The 24,394-nt window shown below is 42.2% G+C and overlaps 2 protein-coding genes across 6 annotated transcripts; one reads left to right on the top strand and one right to left on the bottom strand.

The window, feature by feature from the left end:
* The first annotated feature begins 444 nt into the window (after window positions 1-444).
* ical1 (islet cell autoantigen 1-like) lies at window positions 445-14,168 on the top strand. Of its 3 annotated transcripts, none has more exons than XM_044344889.1 (15): window positions 445-566; window positions 1,573-1,605; window positions 2,125-2,299; window positions 5,472-5,544; window positions 6,177-6,300; window positions 6,479-6,677; window positions 6,764-6,889; window positions 7,090-7,188; window positions 7,355-7,440; window positions 8,013-8,062; window positions 8,371-8,415; window positions 8,591-8,794; window positions 10,772-11,068; window positions 11,179-11,274; window positions 11,722-14,168. In XM_044344889.1, the coding sequence occupies exons 2-15, from the start codon at window positions 1,595-1,597 to the stop codon at window positions 11,835-11,837; spliced, it is 1,701 nt and encodes a 566-aa protein (XP_044200824.1). In that variant the 5' UTR covers window positions 445-566; window positions 1,573-1,594; the 3' UTR covers window positions 11,838-14,168. The 3 variants fall into 3 exon arrangements, with proteins under 3 accessions (XP_044200824.1, XP_044200825.1, XP_044200823.1); XM_044344888.1 differs by having other exon boundaries at window positions 446-566; window positions 8,561-8,794; XM_044344890.1 differs by lacking the exon at window positions 8,591-8,794.
* A 230-nt stretch (window positions 14,169-14,398) lies between these two features.
* On the bottom strand, window positions 14,399-24,330 carry fam117ba (family with sequence similarity 117 member Ba). 3 transcript variants are annotated; one of them, XM_044344893.1, is made up of 9 exons: window positions 24,048-24,330; window positions 23,826-23,905; window positions 20,566-20,806; window positions 19,155-19,238; window positions 18,696-18,806; window positions 17,593-17,736; window positions 17,183-17,390; window positions 16,946-17,066; window positions 14,399-16,770 (listed from the first exon to the last, which is right to left on the bottom strand). In XM_044344893.1, the coding sequence occupies exons 3-9, from the start codon at window positions 20,584-20,586 to the stop codon at window positions 16,545-16,547; spliced, it is 915 nt and encodes a 304-aa protein (XP_044200828.1). In that variant the 5' UTR covers window positions 20,587-20,806; window positions 23,826-23,905; window positions 24,048-24,330; the 3' UTR covers window positions 14,399-16,544. The 3 variants fall into 3 exon arrangements, with proteins under 3 accessions (XP_044200828.1, XP_044200827.1, XP_044200826.1); XM_044344892.1 differs by having other exon boundaries at window positions 23,826-23,949; XM_044344891.1 differs by having other exon boundaries at window positions 23,826-24,330.
* Window positions 24,331-24,394: the final 64 nt, after the last annotated feature.

The following is a 24,394-nucleotide window of genomic DNA, read 5'->3' on the forward strand; positions in this document are numbered from 1 at the left end:
TGCAGAGTTATGTATGTGCGAAGTTTGAAACTAGAAGGCTGTTATCACATTCATCTACTGAAAGTGGAAAGCTTCTCTGTGTTCATTGAAAATCTGATTTTAAGAGGCGGGCCTACAAGCATGATTTGTGACATCACAACTAGTTTAGAGCCAATCCTGGTCCAATATTCAATTTACAAAGTGTGATGTGGAAACCTGAAGCCTCCAGTGCACATATACTGAGAATGAACCTAATAGGAGATATCTTCTGTGAAGTAGTTCAACTTTTGAAATGAAATATATTTGCATATTCATAGACTCTGGGATTTTTAATGAGGGAGAAGGAGAAGGTGAACCACTGTTTTAGGCTATGTGACGTCCACTTTTGCAGCTGAAGATTGCTCATCATTTTTAATAGACGATCTTTGGTGTGACCTGAACTGCAGCGACCCCTTCTGTCCAAACAGCGCTACAGCTACTTTGCATATCCTGTTTCTCTGACTCAGATGATGACGGCTATCGGGAGAGGAGGCTAGCCGACCTGCGCTGCATAGATGCTCGGACTGCCGGACAAAACTACAAGCAAGGTTTGAATAAACTCGTGAAATATCTGACTGTAAGATGAAACCCGGACGTGTTGAGCTGTCGCTCGGTTAAATGTTAAACAAGCCTTTTAACATGTTGCGGCTACGACACTTGCTACAAGCTAAACTGCTGCTAGCACACGAGCTCCTCTGACTGACGTTTCCTGGCAACCCTCTGCTACCGTTACGTTTATTTCTATTTTTTATACCTTCTCATGAATTTATTCACACGTCAGAATGACTCTTTATTGAGTTTTCTTTTTCCGTATCAGCAAAGCAGCGTTTGTTGTAACTGAACACCTGCTCGACAACCAGCTGGCTCTCAGTTGTCCCGACTGCTTCAAGTCTCTCTGATGTTAAACCTGATTATAAGTCACCGGGGAACAGCTGTCAGCCCAGTGTTCAGGCTTGTTGTTGTGTCCGGAATGTAGCACACTGAAAATCAACAGGAAAACCAGCTGCAGTTCATTTGCAATATTTTTTTTTTTCCATTCATTAGTAGACACTGAGACTGTGACTGTACTTATAATAGACAGTCAGTCAGCCTGTCAGTCTGCTGCCTTCATTGTCTGGACATGTTTTCCTGTGAGGACCATCAACAAGCAAAACATATGAAACCTCATATACAATCATTGCCACAAATTACTGTTTTATTTTATACATTAATGCCACTTTTAGGGTCATATGCATTCATCCACATTCTTCCTTTGTCTAAACTTCATCTCTATGTTCATCTCTTAAAACCGTACTGTTTTCTCAGGCTTATGACTGGCCACTTTCTCACTGTTTTTCAACTTTTTATTTATTTGTTTTTTCTCTTTTATTGTTATTATTTGTGTGTGTGTGTGTGTGTGTGTATGCTTGATTTGGTTTTCATTTGTACTTTTTGAAATGATTTTATCATGTTGATCAGCTGCTTTTATGCTGATTTTAAGCTCTATGAACTGCCATTGTGTATACAAAGTGCTATGAATTGACTTGACTTGACTATGTTTTTGTTTGTTTTCAGAACGGAAAAAGTCTAATATCCAATGATGGACGGGTATGTGTACATTTCATTTTCCCATGACTGTATCAAAACCATTATTATTATTAATTAATTATTAATATGGTTTAGAGCTGCAACCATTAGTCCAACAGAAAATGAATCAGGAGCTATTTTGATAATCATTTTGAGAGAGAAAAATACCAAGTTTCTCTGGTTCCAGCTTGTTAAATGTGAATGTTTTCTGGTCTCTTTAGCCTTCTATGTTAGTTAACTGAATGTCTTTGTGTTCTGGACTGTTGGTTGAGACAAAACGAGACATTTTAAGTTGCATTGTGGGCTTTGGGAAACAGTGATCAACATTTTTCACCATTTTCTGACATTTTGTAAATCAAACAACTAATCAATTAATCAAGAAAATAATCAGCAGTTTAATCGATAATAAAACGAATCATTTGTTGCAGCTCTAATATGAGATAGAACACTGTTGTTATGAGCAGAACTACACATTTAGATAGAAACTATAGGCGGTAATCCCACGAGTGTCACTGACTGAGCCGTTGCCCCTGGCTCCAGGTTTGCAGGGGACATGCTGAGCGGCGGCCGGGCTCTGCTGGGTGAGGACAGCTCGGTGATGGCTCGCATGCAGAAGAAGTTCTGGAAGACCAAACAGGTCCTCATCAAAGCCACGGGCAAGAAGGAGGACGAGTACGTGGTAGCCTCAGACGCTGACCTGGATGCCAAGCTGGAGGTAGGAGAGGAGAGAGAAACTCTTTAAGAGTATGATTTTTGACATTCAGCAGGAGTTGCAACAACACAACGCTGTGTTTCCATGCTTATAATGAGTCATGTAAGATACTGTGTATATTTTTACTTTTGTCATATGCTTAAGTTAAAGATGTTCTCTTGTGAAGAGTCACCACTCCCTCTGCCATTCTCTCATCATTTCCGAGTGATTTCTACCACCGGTGGCCATTCTCTAAGCATTATGTCCTCCCCAGGGGAACCATGTTTGTTTTCTCCTCTCCCATTTAATCACTGTATGAGAAGTACACTCTGACAAAACCACTGCTGCAGTTGAAAGCACAGTAGTAACCCAATAATGGTGTCAAATGCTTCAAGTGCTTGGATCAGTTACTTCAGTACCAAAGCAGCATAAAAAGACTCAAGTGAAAAGATATTTTTTATGAAATATTGGGTAATTATACCTCTGTGGGCCTTGAGCAATCATTAAAATGAACATCTTCCAAATCTTTATCTTCAAAGTAACTAATAACTACAGCTGTTAAATATATGTAGTTGATTAGATGTATAAAATAGCAGAAAAGTACCTCAAATTTGTATTTCAGTGCAGTTCTTGAGTAAATGTTCTTGGTTATTTTCCACCTCTGACGCAGTCTAAATAATGTTTACCTCCTGAAGGCAAAGTCATTGATATTTTTTGGTCGTTTTTCCCCACAGAGCAGATGAAAATGTACCTCCTGCATATTATTGGTCTGGAATATTCTACACAAAGTTTTGGAGTTATACATGCAGGTTTCTACCATCCATTTCTGCAGTATATGCTTCTTAAAATAGTATGATGCTTGTGGAATGTTAGTGAGAAAGTTGTGGAAAGGAGCACACACACACACAGCTGGAGATTTTATTCCTGCAGAGCCTGTAGTTGCATTCACCATTGTAGGTATTGTTTACCAAATGTTCTCATGTCATTGTTGAGTATTATGTAGCTGCAGAATAAATACATTTTTTTTTCAGCACATGGGCACTGCATTGACACAAGCTGTCCTCCATGGTTTGCAGAGATCTTTCTTGCTGTCTAGTTACAGTTCTAATTATGCATTAGACGTCTCACACCACATCATAGCTGTGAAAATGTCAGGGTACAGTATGTGCCGCTGCTTCTCAGTCATTTCCCACCGCTGCATCAAATGAGAATGGACAGTTTGGATTGGCTGAAACCTGGCTGGCATTTAGTTGTGACAGGCCGTCTGGCCGTCTAGTCCTGCGAGACGGGGACGTGGTAGTGTTTCATGGAGCTGCTTTGGGACGCACTGTGAGGCTTTTGTTTGCTCTGGAACAAGAGCAGGCGTCTTCTGTCCTCCTGCTCTCATTGTTCCTCGATTCACCCCCGGTGAGAGAAAGGGAAAGTGACGAAAGTCGAAAAGAAAAGCGGAAGGCAGAGGGAGAACCATGTACAAAGATCCCACAAGAGTAAATATAGAGTAGATCTGCCAAGTTGCTTTTTTACTTTCCTCTCTTTCACAAATTCCACCTTGAATTTGAGCCCTCTGTGAAGCAGCAGAGCGCTGACACCGCCAGGGCAGATTAGATTTGGAGCTGCTCTCTGGATGACAGCCTTACAGCTAACCTGATTTTATTGCAGTATTGCCTCAGTGTGCTTTCAGATTTCAGATGAGCTGCCTTGTGACATACTTGAATGAAATATTTGATCAGTTTTTGTCAATATTTGATATGCAAATTTTGAAAACTGACAATTTTTTAAGCCTCAGTATGCTTTTAGATGACATTCATGTAAATCTGCATACAAGGAGACACTAAGAAAGTTAGTTTAATAAAAATAAGCATGATCTCAATGAATCGGTGAGTATTGCTCATCTCTCTAATAAGCAATGAGAAAGGTGTGTTGTGCTGGAGCTGTACACAGCCTGAGATGTGCTGCTGACAGGTGTTTGGCCGCTGCTGAGGCAGACAGGCTGAAGGCAGCGACTGTTTATTTTATAGTTAATCAGTAACTCTCCACATGCTCAAGTCGCCCCATCCCTTTGCTTTCTTACAGTCAGTCCTGCCTGGGTGCAGGTAGAAGAAGCAGGTAGCACTCTGCTCTTCTTTATACTGGTTTAGCCTAACATCTGAAAACATGTTTCCACTGTGATTCTTGACTGCGGGAGAAAATTACTTTGCTGTACTTTTGCCATCACGTATCGATGTCCTGTAACTGTATACTGACTAGAACATCCCTCGCTCCCCACTAAAAGGAAAAACAAGAATTTAAGTTGTGTGATTTGCTTTAAATTTGTAATATAACCCCCAACTCTCACAGGATGTAGCATCTTCACAACCTAAACCGAGCTAAATTACACCTTATCAACATGTTTGTTCCAACCCAGCTCACAGTAGGAAACACCTTAAAAACAACCCCAATTTAGCAAACAACCTAAATGCAACCAAACAAACCACAAGAATGGAAACCAGCAGAGAGAGCATGACTGGTTGACTTCCATTTACTCATATGGTGGAATGGACAGGCACGTCCTAATTGCAGTACAATCCACAGTGGTCGAAAATACTTGACAGTGTTTGATAAGGTTTCAGAGAAAAGCAAACATTGTGAAATTCAACAGCTTTTGTTATTTGCCTGAAATGTCACATTATTATAATAAGCTGATGATTAATTGGAACTGAAAGTTATCAATAGACAATACTAATTGAAACAGCCTCACAGTTACATCTCTCATACTTCCTCAACCCAGTGTTATACACATTGATCCCAGATGAGCAGCAGGCTGTAAAAGTCAAAGTGACCCTTTAAATCCCTCAATCTTCCTAACAGAAAGCAGCACTGGAGTGGCCTCGAAAATCTGCGTTGCCATGACACACACTCATCATTTAGTCACCGTTGTTGTCTAGCAGATGGGAAAGGAAGTGGCCAACTGCCAGACAGATAGCAAGAGAGAGAAAAATATGTTCTGCTCACTGATTTAGTGTGGAACCTTGCCTCACTGATGCAGAGACAAGTATCGCAGTGCAAAGTAAAGCCTTGAAATAAGTGATGTGAAGGTGGAAGTGAAAGAAAATCCCAACACTACACACTGATTTTGAGAAAAGTTATCAAGACGAAACTGTCTTAGTTACTCATTTTGCGTGTGAAGTATTGTAATTTGGCCTGTTTGTCTCTGCAGTTCTTCCGCTCTGTTCAGTCCACCTGTACAGAGCTGCTGAAGGTGATCGAGAAGTACCAGCACAGGATTACACGTGAGTGAGATTCCACACTACACCTAACATGCACTTTTATCTTGTTTCTGGTGTTTTATGAGAATTTTCCTGGTTGTTAAACAGCTGTTTTGGTCCCAGATATTTCACAAGTTTTTAAAGGTTAAGTCTGGTGATATTCCATATTTTTTTACCCAAACCAGCAACAAATTGATCTACTAACAAGTATTATGTGTATTCAAAGCCTGATATCTTCTTCCTCTGTGCCACAGAGCTCCATTGTTGTCCATTAACAATTAAAACCACATTAATGAGCCACACTGTTACACTGGGTGACATCTTCCTTCATTACCATGAACACACACACTAGTTTATTCACCTTTCTGCTGCCAGAAATGCTCACTAGAGCACCAAATGTGGATTCATCCGCCGCTGAAAATAGTCCCCAACAAAAGCACTATTTACTCCTGTTTGAGTAATGTTTGCTACAAACTACAGTGACCAGCTGTTTTATAAAATGAAACAAAATATTGGTGAGATGTTTTTCAGGATTTATGTATCCAGTAGGGGAATTATCCTGATTGATGTGATATTTTCATTTTTTTTGTTGAAATAAAGCTACAGTCTTTGTGTAAACAGTATGCAGAAATTCAAACTTTGAGCTCTCTCTCCAGGCTTGTCCCAGGAGGAGAACGAGCTCGGCCTGTTTCTGCGATTCCAAGCTGAACACGATCGCACCAAAGCTGGCAACATGATGGACGCCACCAGCAAGGCCCTGTGCACCTCCGCCAAGCAGAGGTCAGCAGCAGGAAATAATGAAACCAATGTGTTCAAGTCATGAATATACATTGCATTGTAAACGATCTTAAACTATCAAGGACTTAAAGAAATGATTGAAATGTGATGCATGCTGAGTTTATTCTCCAGTGTCCTCCTGCTCATGCACATCTGTACTTTATCTTTCCTTTTTCCACAGGATGGCACTTTGCCCGCCTCTGCACCGTTTGCACCAGGAAGTGGAGACGTTCCGGCGGCGCGCCATCGCTGACACACTTCTAACAGTCAGTCGTATGGAGAAGGCCCGCACCGAGTACAGAGGAGCTCTGCTCTGGATGAAAGACGTCTCGCAAGAACTGGACCCTGACACTTACAAACAGCTGGAGAAGTTCCGCAAGGTAGGAGGATGCTTGTTTAGGTGTAAGAGAGCGGGTGGGTACTCTGTCTCTATGATTTAATTCATCATCTGCCTTTCTGTCATCAGGTCCAAGCCCAGGTCAGAGGGACAAAGGGCCAGTTTGAGAAGCTAAAGAATGATGTGTGTCAGAAGGTTGACATGCTGGGAGCGAGCCGCTGCAACATGCTCTCCCACTCCCTCTGTACCTACCAGGTAAACTACTGACTGTGTACCATATACAGTATGCTTTAGAAAGTATTGTTTTTTGAGTAGCAAAAGACATAAACCAGCCCTCTTAATATATGGTTTGCCATTTTCAAAACAGATGCATGCAGTGCTCTTGCACTATGTAGTCAGCAGAATATACTATATAAGTTACGTAAGTTGATCTATTTTCTTTCCTGTCATGACAGACCACTCTGCTGCAGTTCTGGGAGAAGACAGCTCATGCCATGTCGGGTATCCACGAGGCCTTCCAAGGACACGTATCATACCAGTTCACCACACTCAAGGTAGTTCAGACTAAGAAAACATTACTGTGTAATCCCAGGTGGACAGCAGCAACACAGTATGAAGACCTAAAGACTAGAGGGAAATTTGACTGTCTAACTTGTAGCTGAAGTAATGTGTGAATACATGTGTCTTTATCACATTTAACAGCATTCTTCCCTCCTACAGGACCTGCGGGACCCACTGGAGCAAATAACAGACACACAGAAACTAGAGGACAAGAAGGAGAAGGCTCTACAGAGCAACACAGACAGGTGACAGGACACGCTTCAAGACTTTTCTAGAGTAAAAAGATAGATTCATGTCATCTTCTATCATTAGTTAATAAACCAAATGAAGTCGGATGTCTGTTATTAAATTCAGTCCTGACTCACACACCCTGCCGACCATCTGTCTCTGTTTTCATGCCACTACTCCCTACTCTCTCTCTGCCCTGTCATCATTCACTCACACACACACACACACACACACACACACACACACACACACTTCTGTTGTCACCCATTTCCATCGCTATATTCTCACTTTATTCTCTGCTGTCTTTTATGTCTGTATTTTTGCACACAATCACTTCAGCTATGTCTTCATCAAACATGAGGCCAATGTCATGCCCATGTTTACTCACAAGTAAGTGTGTGTACGGCAGGTTTCAGTAGTGACCCATGTGATCGGGCAGGACATTAGAATAGTGAGACAGCGCTTTTTAACAGCAGTTTCAAATCAAATAGAGGCTACTGCATCGCTAAAAATAGCTAAACTGTGTCTAGCCAGCTAGATAAGGCACCTTCTCATTTTTTCCCCTCCTCCCTCCTTCCTTCTCCCTCAGTCTGGTGTCCTTGGATGACGACAAGCCATCAGGAAGTGCCTCTGACGCAGGTATGTACTGCCCCCTGTAGGCTGAAACCCATGATGGATAGTCCGCAGAGTGGAATTTTACAGTTCTTCTCATTTGTTTTGGCACAATCCCCAAATGAAGATTCTAAAAACGCTGTGTGAAATTGTTAAATCCTTAATAACAATAGTATATACACCGAAATCCAGTGTTTTTTCTTCTGTCACATGCTACAAATATCTCATCTACATCTGCTCTTGTTATTTGGTTTAGATATTTTAGATAATGTCACATTGTTTGCGTATAATTAAGAATAACGTTCCTGTTGTTGCGGATGTGCCTTCCTCTCCAGACCTCGCCCTCAGCAGTGACGGACAGAGCCAATCAAGTGACACTGGTAGGTGACAGATAGTGTATTGTTTATGAGTGTTTGCCATGTTGTGTAGCCAGCACTTGTGTAAATAATACAGATGTGTGTATTGGGTTTGCTGTTGCTCACTATGGACCGGTTACCTCCCGGCTTTATGATCCTTTGACACCAGTGTCCCAAAACGCTACCACGTCTACTCCAGCCCAGCACGATCTGAGCGGACTGTCACTGGCCTCCGATGGCGACTTGATGCTCATGGCCTGTGATCTGCCACAGCCACAGCTCCCAGCCCAAACAAACACCCCCTTCCAGCCTCAGCTCTTGCCTGCTCTCCATGATAGAGGACAGGAGGAGCCCTGGGGCTTCGGAAGCCCTCAGTCCAGCCTCGCACAGCTGCCTGCCACCGGTAAACAGGCTGGATGTCTCCTTTTGTCCTCTCAACTTCAAACTCAGCTTCTCAGCTTCTCATCTGACTTGTGCTTGGATGTGGCAGAAATTCATCTCTTCTGGGATTAACTTTTTCAACTCTGCTTCCTTTTTGCTCTTTGGCCTGGCTTGCGCAAGGGTTTGTGTTTCTTTCACTTACTGACATTTAGAAGAGAAGAACAGCCGCTTCACTTCTGAGTCTCACTTCTTTAATATTCTGGGCTGCATTTACTGACAATTTACAGTGAGGTTTGGCCAGCTAGATGAAAAACCTGTTGAAATGTGAATTTCTGAACAAATTAATGAATTACGTTAATTTGTAACCCATGCAGCTTACCCATGACCTCCCTTACAAATACAATATCAATCTTCTCCAGCTTGAGGAATTGATGTTACAACACATATTGTAACACACAGTATTGGTCCCTTGACATTTAAATATTCTTTTCGCTTTCTATTATCATCCATATCAATTACAATTACTGCAAATCAAGTCTGAAAGAGTTTGGTGTATAGAAGGAAACATTTTGCTGAACTGAGAAGTAGCATTTTGTGTGCAAATCAGGACACACATTAGGAGACGTTTTGCACATTTAAACCAGTTAATAAGTAATTGTATTGAAAACTATGGAACCTTTTATTTGTTTGATGGTTAAACAGGCAGCTTGAATGACAGCTGTCTGTTGAGACGCTCATATAGAGAAAAGAAGACTCCAGTGTTTGCTGATGAAAGCTGAAGCCAAGTGTTCAGTCTCTAGACCTTCATCAGGGCAAATGTTTGACAATGGGGAGTCCCCAGGCTTATAATAACATCTAACAGAGCACACCTGCACTCTGTCATGCAAGTACACATGGGAAATGTAGTTCCCAAGGTCCAAATACACAGGACACTCTACAATAAAACGTAGCAGTCTACAATAAAACACATCAGAAAAACTGAGGAGAAATCAATACAGAAAACAATAAATTAAGACTTTGTTGATCCCTTGGGGGAAACTAGGGGTTACAGCAGTATGAGAGTAAACAGACCACATACAGTAGGTATACAAATGGTAGGGCAAGCAGGAATAAAAATGTCAAATGGAGAAAACTATCCATAAATCCAAATTAAATTAAATCTACAGTATATACACATATATAAGGTAAACAGTAAGTACAGAACAAACTGTACAACCAATTGAAAGCCAAAGAAATGTCATGAATATTTCTCATTAGTTTGTTTTGTACAAGTTAGAAGTTAAACTGTGCCTGTTTTAGACACAAAAGAGAGAAGGCTCTTTTCTATATCAGATTGGCTTTATCATATTTTAGATTTGGCTGCTTTTTCCTGCCAAAATTGGGTCTTTCTTGTCCTAACATGCTGTTCAGCTTTCTGAATAAATCTGGCTGAGCTGAATGTTGAGAAGTTTGCTAGCGTCACATTCACAGACTCTCACAGCAGACAGTTGGTCTTGTATCAGGAAAAGCACAGACGTTACTAATCACATTAACGATGGCTCTGGTCCAGCATTCACGTTCATGTTTTGTAGCAAGTAATGTCATTAGTTGCACCTGTTTCCCAAGCCTGCTGTGGAACACAATGTACTCAATGTATATGTCACTCTATATCTTGCCCTCTTTTTTCTACATCTACCTGCTTTTAAGTGCCAGCAGATGAAGTTGAAAGGTATTATTAATGAACTGCCAGTCATACTGCTGATAAAATGAAAAAGGTTATTAGAAATACAGTCAGAGTACATCTATCCTATTTTGTCCTTCACATTTTCCAATATTTAGTTATTTCAGCTCTTTTTTTCTCTTTTTCAAACTTCACCTTTGCTGACTCTGCTTTTGTTTTCTTTTGTTCGTTCTGTAACAAATTGGTGCTCAGACACATCTGTTTTTTTCAGAATCAGCTGTGATGCATTTGCCTCTGCTTTAATACAGAACCCCTCCTCTCTTTCTCCCTCCCCTAAAGGTGGGGGTCTGCTCAACCTTGCTGCAACAGGGCTGAGACCAGAGGAGGAAGACGGTGAACGGGGCGACATGGCTTTCCTCAAAGACCTCCTCAGCCCAGGTCCGGGGGCCGCTGACGAGTTCAGCAGAGAGTGGCAGGATGCTTTCGGGCTGTTGGACGCTCCCAGCGTCCCTCCTGCAGGCACAGGGGCAGCGAGCACCAGCGGCCCGGACCCTGCAGCTCGCCCAGCCTCCAACCCTCCCAGCCCCACCGGCTTCTTGCCCTCCCAGCTGCTGGATCACAGTCTGAGCTCCACAGGTGAGCCACACTGCCCTCTGCTGGAGGGATGAGTTCACTGCAGCACATTGAGCCTCACTCCCCATGATGCAGAAGCATAAAATTCTTCTTTACCCTGTGCTGTCTTTTAGGCTGGTCAACCCCACCTATGTTCCAAGCTCCGCCCCTGCAGCCTCCTCCTGGTCAGAACCAATCAGCTCAGCCGGCTCCAAGTTCAGCAGCTAATGGTAAGCAGCGGAGGTCTGTGCTCTGGTCTGTACCTATTAACAGTAGCTAACTCCTTAGTCTCAGTGGTTTCAGAGATGTGAGGATATGCTAGCCACTCAGTGTCCATGGTCATCCCTGGTCACAACACAACAAGCATGTTGGTCATTAACCAGAGGCACTGATGTAACATTAAAAAGGAAAAGGAAGATATGATTATATATTTGTTGCACCCAAATTAGTTTGACTGAAGGTAAAGTTCAAGTTCAGGTGTGTTGAAGTGTCACCAAACCTGTTTGAGCTGAACGCTGTCATCCAAATTGTAAATGGAGTTCCTCCCATCCTCTGGAGTTTGGATTTCTGTTTATTTAAAAAAATCTATATTCTCCTCCACAACACATTTTTACAAACCCAAACTAAACGTGTGTGTGTGTGTGTGTGTGTGTGTGTGTGTGTGTGTGTGTGTGCAGCTGCTGCAGGTGGATCCAGAGACATGTCCGCCTGGTTCAACTTGTTTGCAGACCTGGACCCCCTTTCCAACCCCGACGCCATTGGACGCTCCGCGGATGAGCTTCTCAACGCCTGAAGCTCTGTGTGTTTGTTTGTGTGTGTGTGTGTGTGTGTGTGTGTGTGTGTAGCAGTGTATGATTTCTCTCAAAAGATCTGGATTCCTGCAACTTTTCTTTCAAACAACCAAGTAAAACAGCACACATCGAGTAATGAACACACACGCACACTCACACACACACACCTGCGTTTCTGTTACCAGGAGAGATGTGTACATATCCACAAATGCAAATACACACTCAGATCTATGTTACACTGGCAGATGATGTTTTATCCTGGAAAAAGTGTCAGTTGAGACGATTGTTAAACTCTCAGAGCTGCTCTCTGCAGCTCTCAAACTGACTGTTAACACCACACATGAAGCCACTGACTCATATGCACACAGCAAACCTCACAGGTTTTGTTTTATCTTTCACTTGTGCAGCTTCTGTCAAGCAGAGAGAATGTTTGGAATACAGGTTTATTTTGGACGCCGTGGCGAGCTTTTCTGTGCTTTATTCATGTTTGCGTTGTTCGGGTGTGTGTCCGTTTGCTGTGTGCACACATCACCAGGGACCTAGGATGATTTTGTGTGGTAGCAGATGAATGCACAGCGTGTATATTAGACATAGTGTATGTATGAGATAAAACGGGACCCGAGCCTGTCACTGAGCCTGTATTTGCACACAGCAGAGGCCTGTAGCACAAAGTTCAACTCAGTCTGGCTCTCTTTAGGTTACACTGCTGATCCTGGATAACTGTTATCATGAAGCTGGTTATCAACTGACTCCCTCACCTCTGGAGTGTCATGGAGTTCTTTATATGAAATAATTAATATGCAACTATAATCCCCTTTCTGTTAGTGTGGTGACATACAGTCTACTCTCTGTTAGAACTCATAGTTGTGCAAGAGCAGGTTACCATGGTGATCTATCCTGGTTAAAAGTCAGCTTTGTCATACTGGAAAACCTAATCTTGCTTCTGATACAGACTCCTGGAAAAACTGGATCTTACAGACTCCACCAGTTTGGTAAATAATGTGATGCTTTATTGCTTGCTGTAAGGCAGTCCTCTGTTTTCTCTCTGCTAAGCATTCAGTCTACTGGTCTGAAGCCAGCACTCAACTGTGAACCATCCAGTCTCCAGAGAGGACTGATGGTTTGGTTTAGAGTGTGAACTGGCTGGTGGATACTCACACTGTCTAAACTGCGGCTTTTGTGGCGCCAACAGGCTCTTCATGTTTATCCACCCACCTTCATCCAGGATTCTACTTGCGCTGAATGTACTGTGAGTAAAAATAGGACGTTTGAATTTGTCTTCAGTCCCATCTGTCGTTTAGATTTCACTATCACAAGTCCAAGGCCAAGAAAAGTGTGTGAAGGATGAAACATTTACTTTGTAGTGGGGTTTTTTTTTTTCATGAAGGAAGTTTCAAAGTAGGACACAGGGGACTCGATTGTTTTTGGTGGGTGCATTTTTAAGTCCTGCACATGACCTGAGCTGCATAAAAATATTTATTTTCAGATTTTGTTGTGTAGTATATTGAAAATAAAAATACTGAAGTAACACTATAAACACTGTAAAATACTGACTGTCTATTTTTAGCTGTGTGTGGTGTATTTTGAGGAGGCACAGACAGATTATGGAAATATTTTATGGGAAAATAATCAACACTGGAGAAATGTTACCATGTTACATATTCTACAAATGGAGTTCTTTCCTGATGTGGATTTAATTCCCACTGATTATATTTGTTTTTGACAGATAAAAACTACCAAGACTGATATTTTTGAATGTTTATGAATTGGTTTAGTTGCAAAATGAAGATGCAGATTTTTTTTTGTTTCTTCATCACCATTGCTTCATCTTATAAACTGGGTTTCCAAAATGCATTTTAGGAATAATCAGGAGTTGTTGAGATGTGAATATGACTATGTCTACAAGCACCAACTGTAACCACATCCTCAGTTCTGATATTTGTGTGCCTGTAATCACACTCAGTAGAGTTATGGTGATCAGCCATTCTCTACTCAGAAAACACTTTTTATACAAGCTGCACATTAGTGTCTCTGTTTTTTGAACTCAGTAACTTTTTGCTACACTCCACTGGAGCTGCATCACGTCTTTGAGAAGGAAAAAAAAAACCAGGAAGGGACTCTAGTGATGCTCTACTACTGTATTAGTATTTATGTCACATCATGTATTATACTGTTTACTCTTGATTTACACACTAAAGAAAAAGAATGTATTTCTCAAGTCAATCACAAATGCTTTATTTAATTCAACTATGCCTTTTATTTCACTCAAGGGATTTAAACAGATGAAAACTTGGCAGTTCTGTTTCCAATAAACTGGACAAGCAAACAAAGAATCATTGTGTTGAATATTTATCTTGTCGAGCCTCGTTCCAAAATGCTATTTATCCACTTTAGAAGAGAAAAAAAAAGTTTGTATCTAGAATAAATCTGTATTTCCACATGTACGATTCTCTTTTTGTAAACAGATGCCTGTCTAAAACCAAATAAGAACCTGTGTGATTGTTTTCTCAGCAAGTGGATATCACATTTTGGAACACATCGCTTTATTTCTTGTGTACTTTAAAAAAAATGTTTGTTACATAACCATTTTAGCAACTGTTTTTTGTTTTTTTTTAACTCCAAATCAGGTGACTGAACAAATGACATCCACACTTCTCTCTACTTCTAGTCTGCTACAGGTTTACATCATTCAGTATTTCCATTGTGTGAGGCTACATAGATAGCAGCTGTTGGTTTGCTCTCCTATAGTAGTGTAGACTTGTTAGTGTGCGCTGAGAAGTTAGTATATCTTGGTACTTTTTTTGGTACCCTATTCACTACAACCTGAGATGGATGATGTAATCTATTCTTGATTAAAATTCTCTGAAGACCCAATTACACTCCTGAAACAAGTCTGATAAATAAATACATTATTATTCACAATAATGAGACATGTAGTAATTCACAGTACTCAGCGGAGGAAGAGGAGGAGGAGGAGGAAGGGGGGGGGTACAATTGTAGACTCATTCAGATACGTATCTTTGTCAGCCGATACAAACACAGTGTGCCTCTATATTTACAAACCCAGTACATTCCTATCCCACTGTAGCAGGCACAGTCAAGTAGTAATGACATATACAGGAGGATGAGCCGGAGCACGGAGAGGCTGTCAGCCCGCAAACTACACTGTAAGTGTAGAAGCATGAGAATATGACCACAACTTATCCATAGAGATCCAAATATTAGTCTTATCCAGAAGAAGCTAAAACTAGATTTCAACTGATACAGAGTGACTGCAATGATATAGTTGAACTAAAGCTGCTGGAAAATGGTATTTTGTGCTGTTATTTAAAAGGAGAGGGCGCTCTGGGTTACATTCAGCCTGTAAATAAAGAACTGGCTTGTAAATGTGAATGAAAAGTAGTAATAAAGGATAAAGAATGAAGTGTAACATCAACCTGTTGTTAGCTAAGACTTTCAGAGCAAGCTCTAGGAATTGTGGATTTAAAAAAGAAATATGGATTACCCTGGTGGACTACAGTGTGTTTTTTGGGTTCACCTCTCCATGCTCAGGGCCCTGCAAGCCAGAGGGGGCCTATCCTATGAGGATGTGGCCCCTCCGGACACGTAGACGTTTCACAACAACACTAGCTGAGCAAGACAGAAGGGAAATCAGCATTACAGTGACAGTGAGGGAAAGAAAAGGAGAGAAAGAGCTGGAAAAAGGAGGAAAATCAGGGGGTAGTGATGGTGGTGGAGTATAAAGGGGCGTTTTGAGCAAAGGCTGGCGCTTGGGAAGGAGGGGCAAGCAGACACAGGTTGAACACGCTGCACACATCATAGCCCTGGCCTGTGTTTCCCATAGATACACACAACCCAGCAGGGGAACAGCTCACTGCTACCAGTTAGTGTAACAAAGGCATCAGCTTGTACCAGTTTACAGTCAGCTTTCACTGTAAATGGCTAATAAAAGTACAAAACAGATGTCTGGATTTGGTTCACAGCTGTTCCTAAGCGTGGGTTAAGTGCCACCTTATTTGTGTTTCTTCTCTGTGGCCCTGCCTTTCTGTATGTATCTATAGCCATCATAGTGCAAAGATCATGTGTGTCACATGTGAAAGAAACAAACATGATCAGAGCACTACGCTGGTTTAGGGAAACTGAGCGGTCTAAAATATCAGGCACGTTTTTTAACTTCTCCTTTTCACGACCCTTCAAGTTTTGCTACGTTATATCTGGCAGCACCAATATAAGCCTCCGTGGTCAATCTCTTGGTCGCCAAGGAAACCAGTGGCCTTTTTTTTTTTATAATGGAAGGCAAATTTTATATCAAGAGAAATAACTACAGATAGAAAAAGAGATATGTCCGTGGAAAGGCGCCATGGTATAATAATACAATGAAATAAAAGAGTCTGTCCTTTCACCCCTTTCCTCCTAAAAAACAGGAACATAACCAGCACTAAAGGTAGAAGAAAGCGATGAAATGTTAGCTGCAAACACCTGCACGGGGCTGCAGGACTCTCACGTTTTAGTTGTCTGAGGAGGAGAGGCAGTGGGAAGCGCTTTTTCAACAAGATAAGGACATCAGAGAGAGCTTAGCTGGCATGCTGAAGGCGTTCTTTTGGAGCAGAAGGGTTGTTTCCTAGTTTGAAATTTTTTCTGATTTTCATGTGGGGGTGGGGGGTTTTTTTCGGGCGGGGCTTGTGGTGACTTGAAGCCCTCGTGGGCCGTCAGAAGCTCTCGGGCTCCTCCAGGAGGCAGGGCTGGGTGGACAGAGGCACGAGGGACGGGGACAGACTTCGGAGGCCCACCCCGGGGCGGAAGTTGAGGTCCGGGGCGGGCAGTAAGGGCTTGAGGATGCTGACGAGGCAGAAGGCAGAGCCGCTGTTGGGGATGAAGTTGACCTTGTTGCGGTCGGGACACAAGAAGGGAGGGATCTCCTGTAGAGGTTTGGGCCTGGAAACACACATACATGGAGACTTTTAGCCTGTAGAATACGATGTATACACACACACAATACTTGTTAGATCAATTCATTGTTGGCTTGGCTCTGCACATGGGATTAGTTTTTTTAAGGTCATTCTGATGATATCCTGTAAAATCTAACGTGTTTTTGGAGTTTGCTACTCACATGGACTCTTCAAACACTTTGACCTTCTCGCAGCCTTCTGGAGGTTCTCTCTTGAACATGTAGCTGTTGTTGGGTCTGGGAGAGGCGGCGTATTTAGGCAGCGGGGAGTAGGGGCCCAGCTCTGTGAACAGGCAGAGAGTGGAGGCTAAAGGTTAAAGGTCAGAGTCAGAAACACATCATGCTCAAACAAATTTTGGCGGAGCACGCGCTGGCTGTGTGTGTATGTGTGGTGCTCACCTTTGTCCTCATATGGGCTGCCTCCACCCGTGTCGTTGAGGACGGTGAGGTAGGAGGGCGAGATGGAGTCGGGGCGGCTACTGCAGTTGCTATGGCTACCGCTCAGGCCGCCCCCTGAGGGAGTCTGTGTGTCGATACTGCGGGTGCTGCTGCTGCGCTGTGGGGGGACGGGTGGGGGTGCGCGGTGCCCATCTGGGACATCCTGTGGCTGTTGTACACACACACACACACACACACACACACACACAAATGAGGTCACAATAACAACGTTGCACCAGGGGCTTAATCCCTGGCCTGTGATGGTGCGTGAATCCTTGAATGTAAATGACTTTAGAGAGGAACAAAACGTTCTCGGGGAACACACGTTTTCAGAGCACCATAACCCTAATCTCTTAGTAAGAGGGACTCACAACGATGGTCTCGTCCTTCTCAGGCGTGTCTCTGATGATGATGCGTTCGATCTCCTGGTTGAGGCCCTCCACGCTGTTTCGGAAACGAGGGGCGGATGATTTGGATATAGGGATGGGTATCAGAATGGTCTTGGGCATAGGCGACTGCAAAAGACACAACCACACACACACACACACACACGTCTGCATTTAATACAGATTCTGCAGATGTTGCAGTGACCTGCAGAGTGCTGCCGCAGATAGAAAAAATGTCAATATATTCTTCATATTTCTGGAGCTTATTGCTCAACCCACACAAGAAAAATTACAGCTGCACTTGTAACACCAACACAAGTATTCATCAAGCATATATATTGAAACAAGTGTCAGAACCCAGAGACTTAAATTCCTTAACTCAATGCTGCATTTATTAGTGCAGGAAACAGTAACAGCAAGGATCTAGATATTATTATTTGAAGTTTTTGAATTAGTCATAAAACAAGTATATAGTGAAGTTTCTAGCGATATATCAGTGTTTCTTCCTTTTTTTGTTATTTGACCTCAGTGGGAGGATGGAGGTTGTTGTATGCTCACTGGGAGGGAAACTCTTCACCCTTACTTTGGGCACCTGAGTATGTTCCTGCAAGCTAGTGGCTCTTTGTGTCAGTGAATGAACTTGTCAAAGCCACTGTGAGAAAAAGTTTGCATGATAGCTCAGCCGGCCTTTCTTTCTTTGTCTCATGAGGAGGCCCAGAAAGCAGGACAGCTGCACTCCAGCAGACTCCACAGGGAGCGTATGACTGGCCCCGCAACATGACAGGAGTGGGCACTAAGAGCATGTGTGTGTGTGTGTGTGTGTGTGTGTGTGTGTGTGTGTGTGTGTGTGTGTATGTGTGTCTGCACTATGAGAGGAACCCAATTTAACTGACTTTGCATTGACCAGAGGCTGTTAAAAGCTCCACGTCAGATTTCAAATTAACAGGAGACACACATACACAAGAGCCAAACAGGGACATGAGGAAAAGTGGGACGTCCTCAAAACTCTCTAGATCAGGGACCCAACCTAGTTTTTCTCAGAGACGGGGCGAGTCGGCAGACACACACACATTGTTTCTATTGATCACCTGCGACTGGATGATGGTATGGCTGCCATTGAAAGGGGACTTGCGCTCTTTATCCCTCCGATGGCGGCTGCTGCGTTTGCTGCGCTGAAGCTGCTGACGCAATTTGGCAATCTGGAGGGTTTCAAAGACAAACAGACAGACTCTGTAATGCAGACATATAGATATACATTTAATTGTTCATGTTTGACATTATCCTCTACAGGTTAAGGAAATTATCCAACCTCTAAGACTAATAAAAGATTTAAATATTACAGACTACAATTAAAAATGTATGGTTGTCTTGTTACAAACATCATCCAGGTCTTTGTTACTGATGCCATTGAAAAGTGGAGAATAAAGGCAGATATAAACATCTTGTTAATGGTGGTCTCAAAAAGTGCTTCAAAAAGTGCTTATTTATAAGACAGAAGAGCATGTTTCTCTCTGTTTGGCTCCAAAATCAGGAAAAAAAAAACTGACCTCCTTAAGCTGGTCGGTGCTCCCACAGGAGGCCGAGCGTTTGTGAGAGCCCCTCCTCCTCTCATCTGCCCAGGCCCTGGGGGTCTGATACACACACACACACACACACACACATTAAAGCACAAAATTTGGAGACACATAGAATAAAAAACACAGGAAAAAAAACAAACCTGAATTAAATAATCCATAAATAATGCAAAAAATCCAGTCTGTGTTTTATCCTGCACACTTCAAGACCAGTCATAACATCATTAAACTCTATTTCCAATGTGTCTCTGTCATTAAACATTTCATTATTTTGTGTTATTGAGTTTAAGTAAGCAAAACCAAACTATGAATAATTTATAAACAATTTATGAATTAATGAATTTCTGTCTGGTGGTGTAAAAACAGCAGAAACAACAGAGATCACCTGAGGCAATTATGAAATGTCTGATTGACAACTCTGGTTTTCTTGACCTGCTGTTACACAGATCAATCACAGCTGCTGTTTGACCAGAGTTTGGTTCTAAGTCAGTCAGTGAGCGATAGAGGCAACACAGCATGGTGATGCAACCGCCTGCAATCTCTCTTAACCTCTTTGCATTAATCGCCTGCTTCATATGTGTTGCAAGAAACAAGAACACAGACAAAATCTCAGCGGTGCTTCATTCATGTATTCCTGACAATAATTCATGTATTTGTACCATAATTCTAAATTACTCAAACACCTTTGATACATGAACAATGATGTTTTAATATATAAATATTGTATGATTTACATGGCACAGCATTTGTATGGTTCAAAAATATGACCAACAGAGAACCATTTGTTGGGTTGTCATTCTTATGAAGCAATATTAAAATGTGGTGTGCCTCAGGGCTCCACTCTCAGGCCACTATCATTCTTTATTTATATAAATGATTCAGTAAATGTGATATTTGCAAATGACACAACATCTGTCACATTTATATTTTCACTCACTGATTAAATAAGCTAACTCTGGTTTATCTGCTTATGTAGAAGTACAAAACTGAATATCTTTTAATATTTAGTGACAACAACAATATAGTACACATATTTATACATTTTGTTCTCTTCTCCAAAAACAGCCTGTTTCTTTCAGGAAAATCAGCACTTTACAATTTATGATATGAATGTTTTTCCATCCAAGATACAATTCAAAGGTCTTATTTTCAAATGAATTCAAAGATTCACTGCTATTCAACCAGACAGTCATCTAATCCTCGTTTTCCCAAACATCTGACAAGTGAAGGTCAATTTGTAATCAGAATTTGCCCTCTCTGCAAATTAATTTTCATTGTTAGTTGTATATCATTTGTTTGATTTTAGCCTGTGCTCCCACCTAAACATCACCACCACACACACACACACACACACACACACACATAAGCAGCCCACAGCACTCACCTGCGTCGCCTTGTCCCTCATGTAGGGATGTTGGATCTGGCTGTCGTCCTGAGGCCAGGGACCTGTCAGGTGAGAGCCAGCGGTCGCGCCCTGTGAGGGCCACAGCTGGACGAGATGGCGGGAGACCGAGAGGAGAATGAGGAGCAAGGGCGCTCAGAGAGGGGGGGCGGGGGGCGGGGACGCCGGAGGACGTGGAGGAGAACCGCCGAGAGATGTGGAAGGTTAAGGCCACTGATACAGACTGAGGAGGAAAGAGAGAGAGAGGAGAGAGGTCAGCCCGGAGATGTAAACAAGTTATTTGTCAACACATGGTAAACACATCAACAAATCAACAGACTCACAGCTGGCCTGCAGGATAAGCCCGTGGCTGTCTTGCTCTGTCTGTCTAGGTTTGTGTGTGCGTGTATTCGTGTCTATGAGTGTGTGTGTTGCCAGATTGATGTTAATCCGTCCCGTGCTGGGCAGAGCGGATATGCCCCCCCTCAGTCTCCACCCAGCCCCCCTGGTTAATGGCATTAAAACAGCTTAAAGCAGAGAGGGGGTGGGTTAGGGGCACTGAGGGCAGGTGATGGCTTCTGCCCGACTGACCCTGATTCAGAGCTGCAGCAGCATGTTTTGCATGGCTGCACGGGTCCACTGACACCCGTGAGCAGTCGCTGGGCATCTGCCAGCATCAGCAAATTCTAATTCCTAATTTTAGCTACCAGATTTGTTTTGGAAAATAAGCATTAGAATGTGTTATAATAATTGACTATAGAGCTGAAACAATTATTCAACAGATAGAGGACTAATTTGGAACTATCTTGATAACTGATTCATTGTTTAAGTCATTTTTCAAGCAAAAATGACAAAAAAACCCACTAAACTCAAGCCTCTAAACTGTGAGGATTTGCTGCTTCTTTTAAAAATGTAATTTAATGTGATAGTAATCTGCATATCCTTAGGTATCAAGTAAGGCTGTAGCAGCAGAACCTCAAAGTGGATAAAGTGAGAAAGCATTTTATTGCTTATGTATTAAACTTTTCATTTGTAGGAGGAAGAATGTATGATTTCTCCTTCTCGCCTCAACAGATTTAATACAGTTTAATGTGAAGTCAGTGTGGGTCACCAGCAATTTTGTATCAATGCCATATTTGTTAGAGAATATACAGTGTAAGGATGACTCATCTGATCACAGGTTTCCATAGTGATCCCTGTTACTTCTCCACGTAATATGTTCCATAACTCTCAATAAGGATTTTTTTCTCCAGTATGATGATCGGTGCATTCACCTGCATTTTAAGTTAACTGATACGTTCATGTTTTAATTAAACATATTTTATGCAGACACACAATTGAAAAGATCACTTCTATGAAGAACAGCTTTTACATTTCTACATCTCATTCATTTTGAGATGCTTTTGTGATATCTAAGTGGAATAATATGGTGACAAAAACAAAAGTCACACCAAAATGCAACCGTTTCTGAAAACAAAACTCCATTAAATAGCAAGGCATGATCTGATATTAGTCAACTATTTTGTTTTTACAGGATATTTACTATTTTAATAACTTCCTCTGTAACAGTGAAGTCCCCAAAAGTCAGTGTGGTGTAATAAGTATACAGAAAGCCATTTTGGTCATGTGACATGTTGCTCAACTACATGTGAGAAGACTCTGGTAGTCGTAGTAGTGATATGATGAAACAAGATTGGTTCAAACATACGTGTCAAATGATATGACCCGAGAAAAAAAGTCTCAAATTTGATGGTATTTGTAAAAAGTAGTTACTTTGGAAAAGGTGTTGAGTTGCAAATATACTGTAGGTGTCTTTGATAATGCCTAATATGATAATGTAAAATGAATAATATTGAAATGTATTGTGGTGTAACCAGTTACATCACACAAGTAACACAACTGAGAAACCAGTTTAAAACCAGGAAAACAACCACATGAATGATTGATACATGCACACACAAATGGATGCAAAGCACCTCGCAGGATGAAGAATGCATTTATGGTCCCGCTGGGAAATTTAAAAGCTACTCACTTCTAATAACAACATACTTCAACATACATGTATCCATATGTACAAACACACGGCATCGAGGACTGGCACTGCTGGTCCTGGAGCTAAATTTGGCTGACCGGTGCACATCACTGTTGCTAGGGAACGGGGCCGACTGATCTTCATTAACACACAGCCGTGCTTGTGTGTGTAAGTAAACAGGGGTTTGGGCAGCAGCAGTCTACTCGCAAAATGCTTGGCATTCTTTACTTTGACTGCTGCCTTTTCTGTCTCATTCTGTAAGTGTGCATAAATCAGCTGCCCACTACAATGTACTGCAGGCTGACAGCAGTAGTGATGCTGGTAGTAGCAGTAGTAGCAGCATCTTGGCTCAGCCTGATGTCATGTTTGTTTCTTAACAGTCAATGCATACAACACTGAATAGCTACATTGATTGTTAACCCATGCAACGACGTTCAATGGCAGTATCTCAGATCTTAGTGGGATGCAGAAACAAGTTCTTTAAAGGAGCTACTGGTTACCACCTCAGGTCCCATTAAACCAGATAAGTTCCTAACATGAGACAGACATTATTGATCCACTGAGGGCAAAAATGGGACAACCAGCTCACACACACACAGCGGTAAACACAGGGTGTAAATACAGTGTCTAGTCTCCTGACAGAAATCATTATCATATTATTACCAACGTTACTTAAACAACAGCCTTTGCACACTAACATACTGCACATCCAGCTTTAATTGCCATATATGTTTAAATAAATGTAATGGAATAAAAATGAATGACCTCACAAACTGTGTATGTATTTATCTTGCAAATTGCTGGGTTTTATTATTAAAAACTAGGGCTAAAGCGGAGATTAGGCTTCAAATAGACAGTTAGGGGGCCTCTGCACATGTATGATGAAACCCATGTTGTTGCTTACCGACTCTCCATGCAATAAATGACTTTGTTTTATCTGAATAACTTTAAGACGCTTGAGGAGGTAAAACACAGAAATCCACAAGACATAAAGCAGAAATTTAGCGTCTTATCATCTCGCGATCCCTTGTAGGGGTCCCGACCCTCAGGTTGGGAACCATTGATGTAGGCCAATTTTGTTTACTGGGAGACAAGCATGCAACCCCCTCCCCACACACATCAAAACACACTCTGTGTTACATTGCAGACCTGAACCTTATTCTATATGACAGATGAGCTATTCTAGTGATGCTGTGATGAAATGTGTGCATGTGCGGGAAAGCGCGCTCACCTGCAGAAAGGTGATCTAGGTGCGCCGCGTGCAGAGAGGCCAGCGCAGCCCCTGTTGATACCCGCCGCTACTCCAAGATGCTAAAGAGGAAACAGGCAGCGCAGAAGCAAGAGAGGAAAGCCCTCTTCCATACAAACAGGCAGACATAGAAAAGATAAAAACGTCTTCGAGGGTACAGTAGTGATACAGTAGGTGTGAAAATGGGCGTTGCTGTGTTCGCACCCTGCCTCCTCGCCGTCGTGGATGGATGTTTTTCTCTCCCGGCTGATGCGGCACGACGGCTGAAGCAGCTAACTACCAAAACCGCTCTCCGGTCGAAGGAAAAATGAGTGTAAAAAGAGGAAAGGTGAGCCTGTTGGAGTTCGTAAGATGTCGGAAAACGACGGAAAAACTAACAGAGGGTGAGAAAATACAGAAGGGATAGAAAGAAGAGGGCGCTGATGCTGGGCTCGCCTCGGTTGACACGACGGGAGAAGGACCAGTGTCAAGACAGCACCAATACACACTTGGGCTTCCGGTCTAGGTTTTCAAAGTAAAGTATTTTGTCTTGTTTATTTCTGGCAGTTCTA

Source organism: Thunnus albacares, chromosome 24 (genome assembly GCF_914725855.1).
Source record: "Thunnus albacares chromosome 24, fThuAlb1.1, whole genome shotgun sequence".
Taxonomy (NCBI): domain Eukaryota; kingdom Metazoa; phylum Chordata; class Actinopteri; order Scombriformes; family Scombridae; genus Thunnus; species Thunnus albacares.

Bases quoted from the DNA above. Each gene is read 5' to 3' on its own strand.
- ical1 (XM_044344888.1), top strand. The intron at 7,441-8,012 runs GTGACAGGACAC...CTTCTCCCTCAG, and splicing joins CTACAGAGCAACACAGACAG to TCTGGTGTCCTTGGATGACG. The intron at 11,069-11,178 runs GTGAGCCACACT...GCTGTCTTTTAG, and splicing joins TCACAGTCTGAGCTCCACAG to GCTGGTCAACCCCACCTATG.
- fam117ba (XM_044344893.1), bottom strand. From the start codon at position 20,586: ATGAGGGACAAGGCGACGCAG. The intron at 18,807-19,154 runs GTCAGTTTTTTT...GAAACCCTCCAG, and splicing joins GCACCGACCAGCTTAAGGAG to ATTGCCAAATTGCGTCAGCA. The intron at 16,771-16,945 runs GTGAGTAGCAAA...GTGTGTTTCCAG, and splicing joins AAAGTGTTTGAAGAGTCCAT to GCCCAAACCTCTACAGGAGA.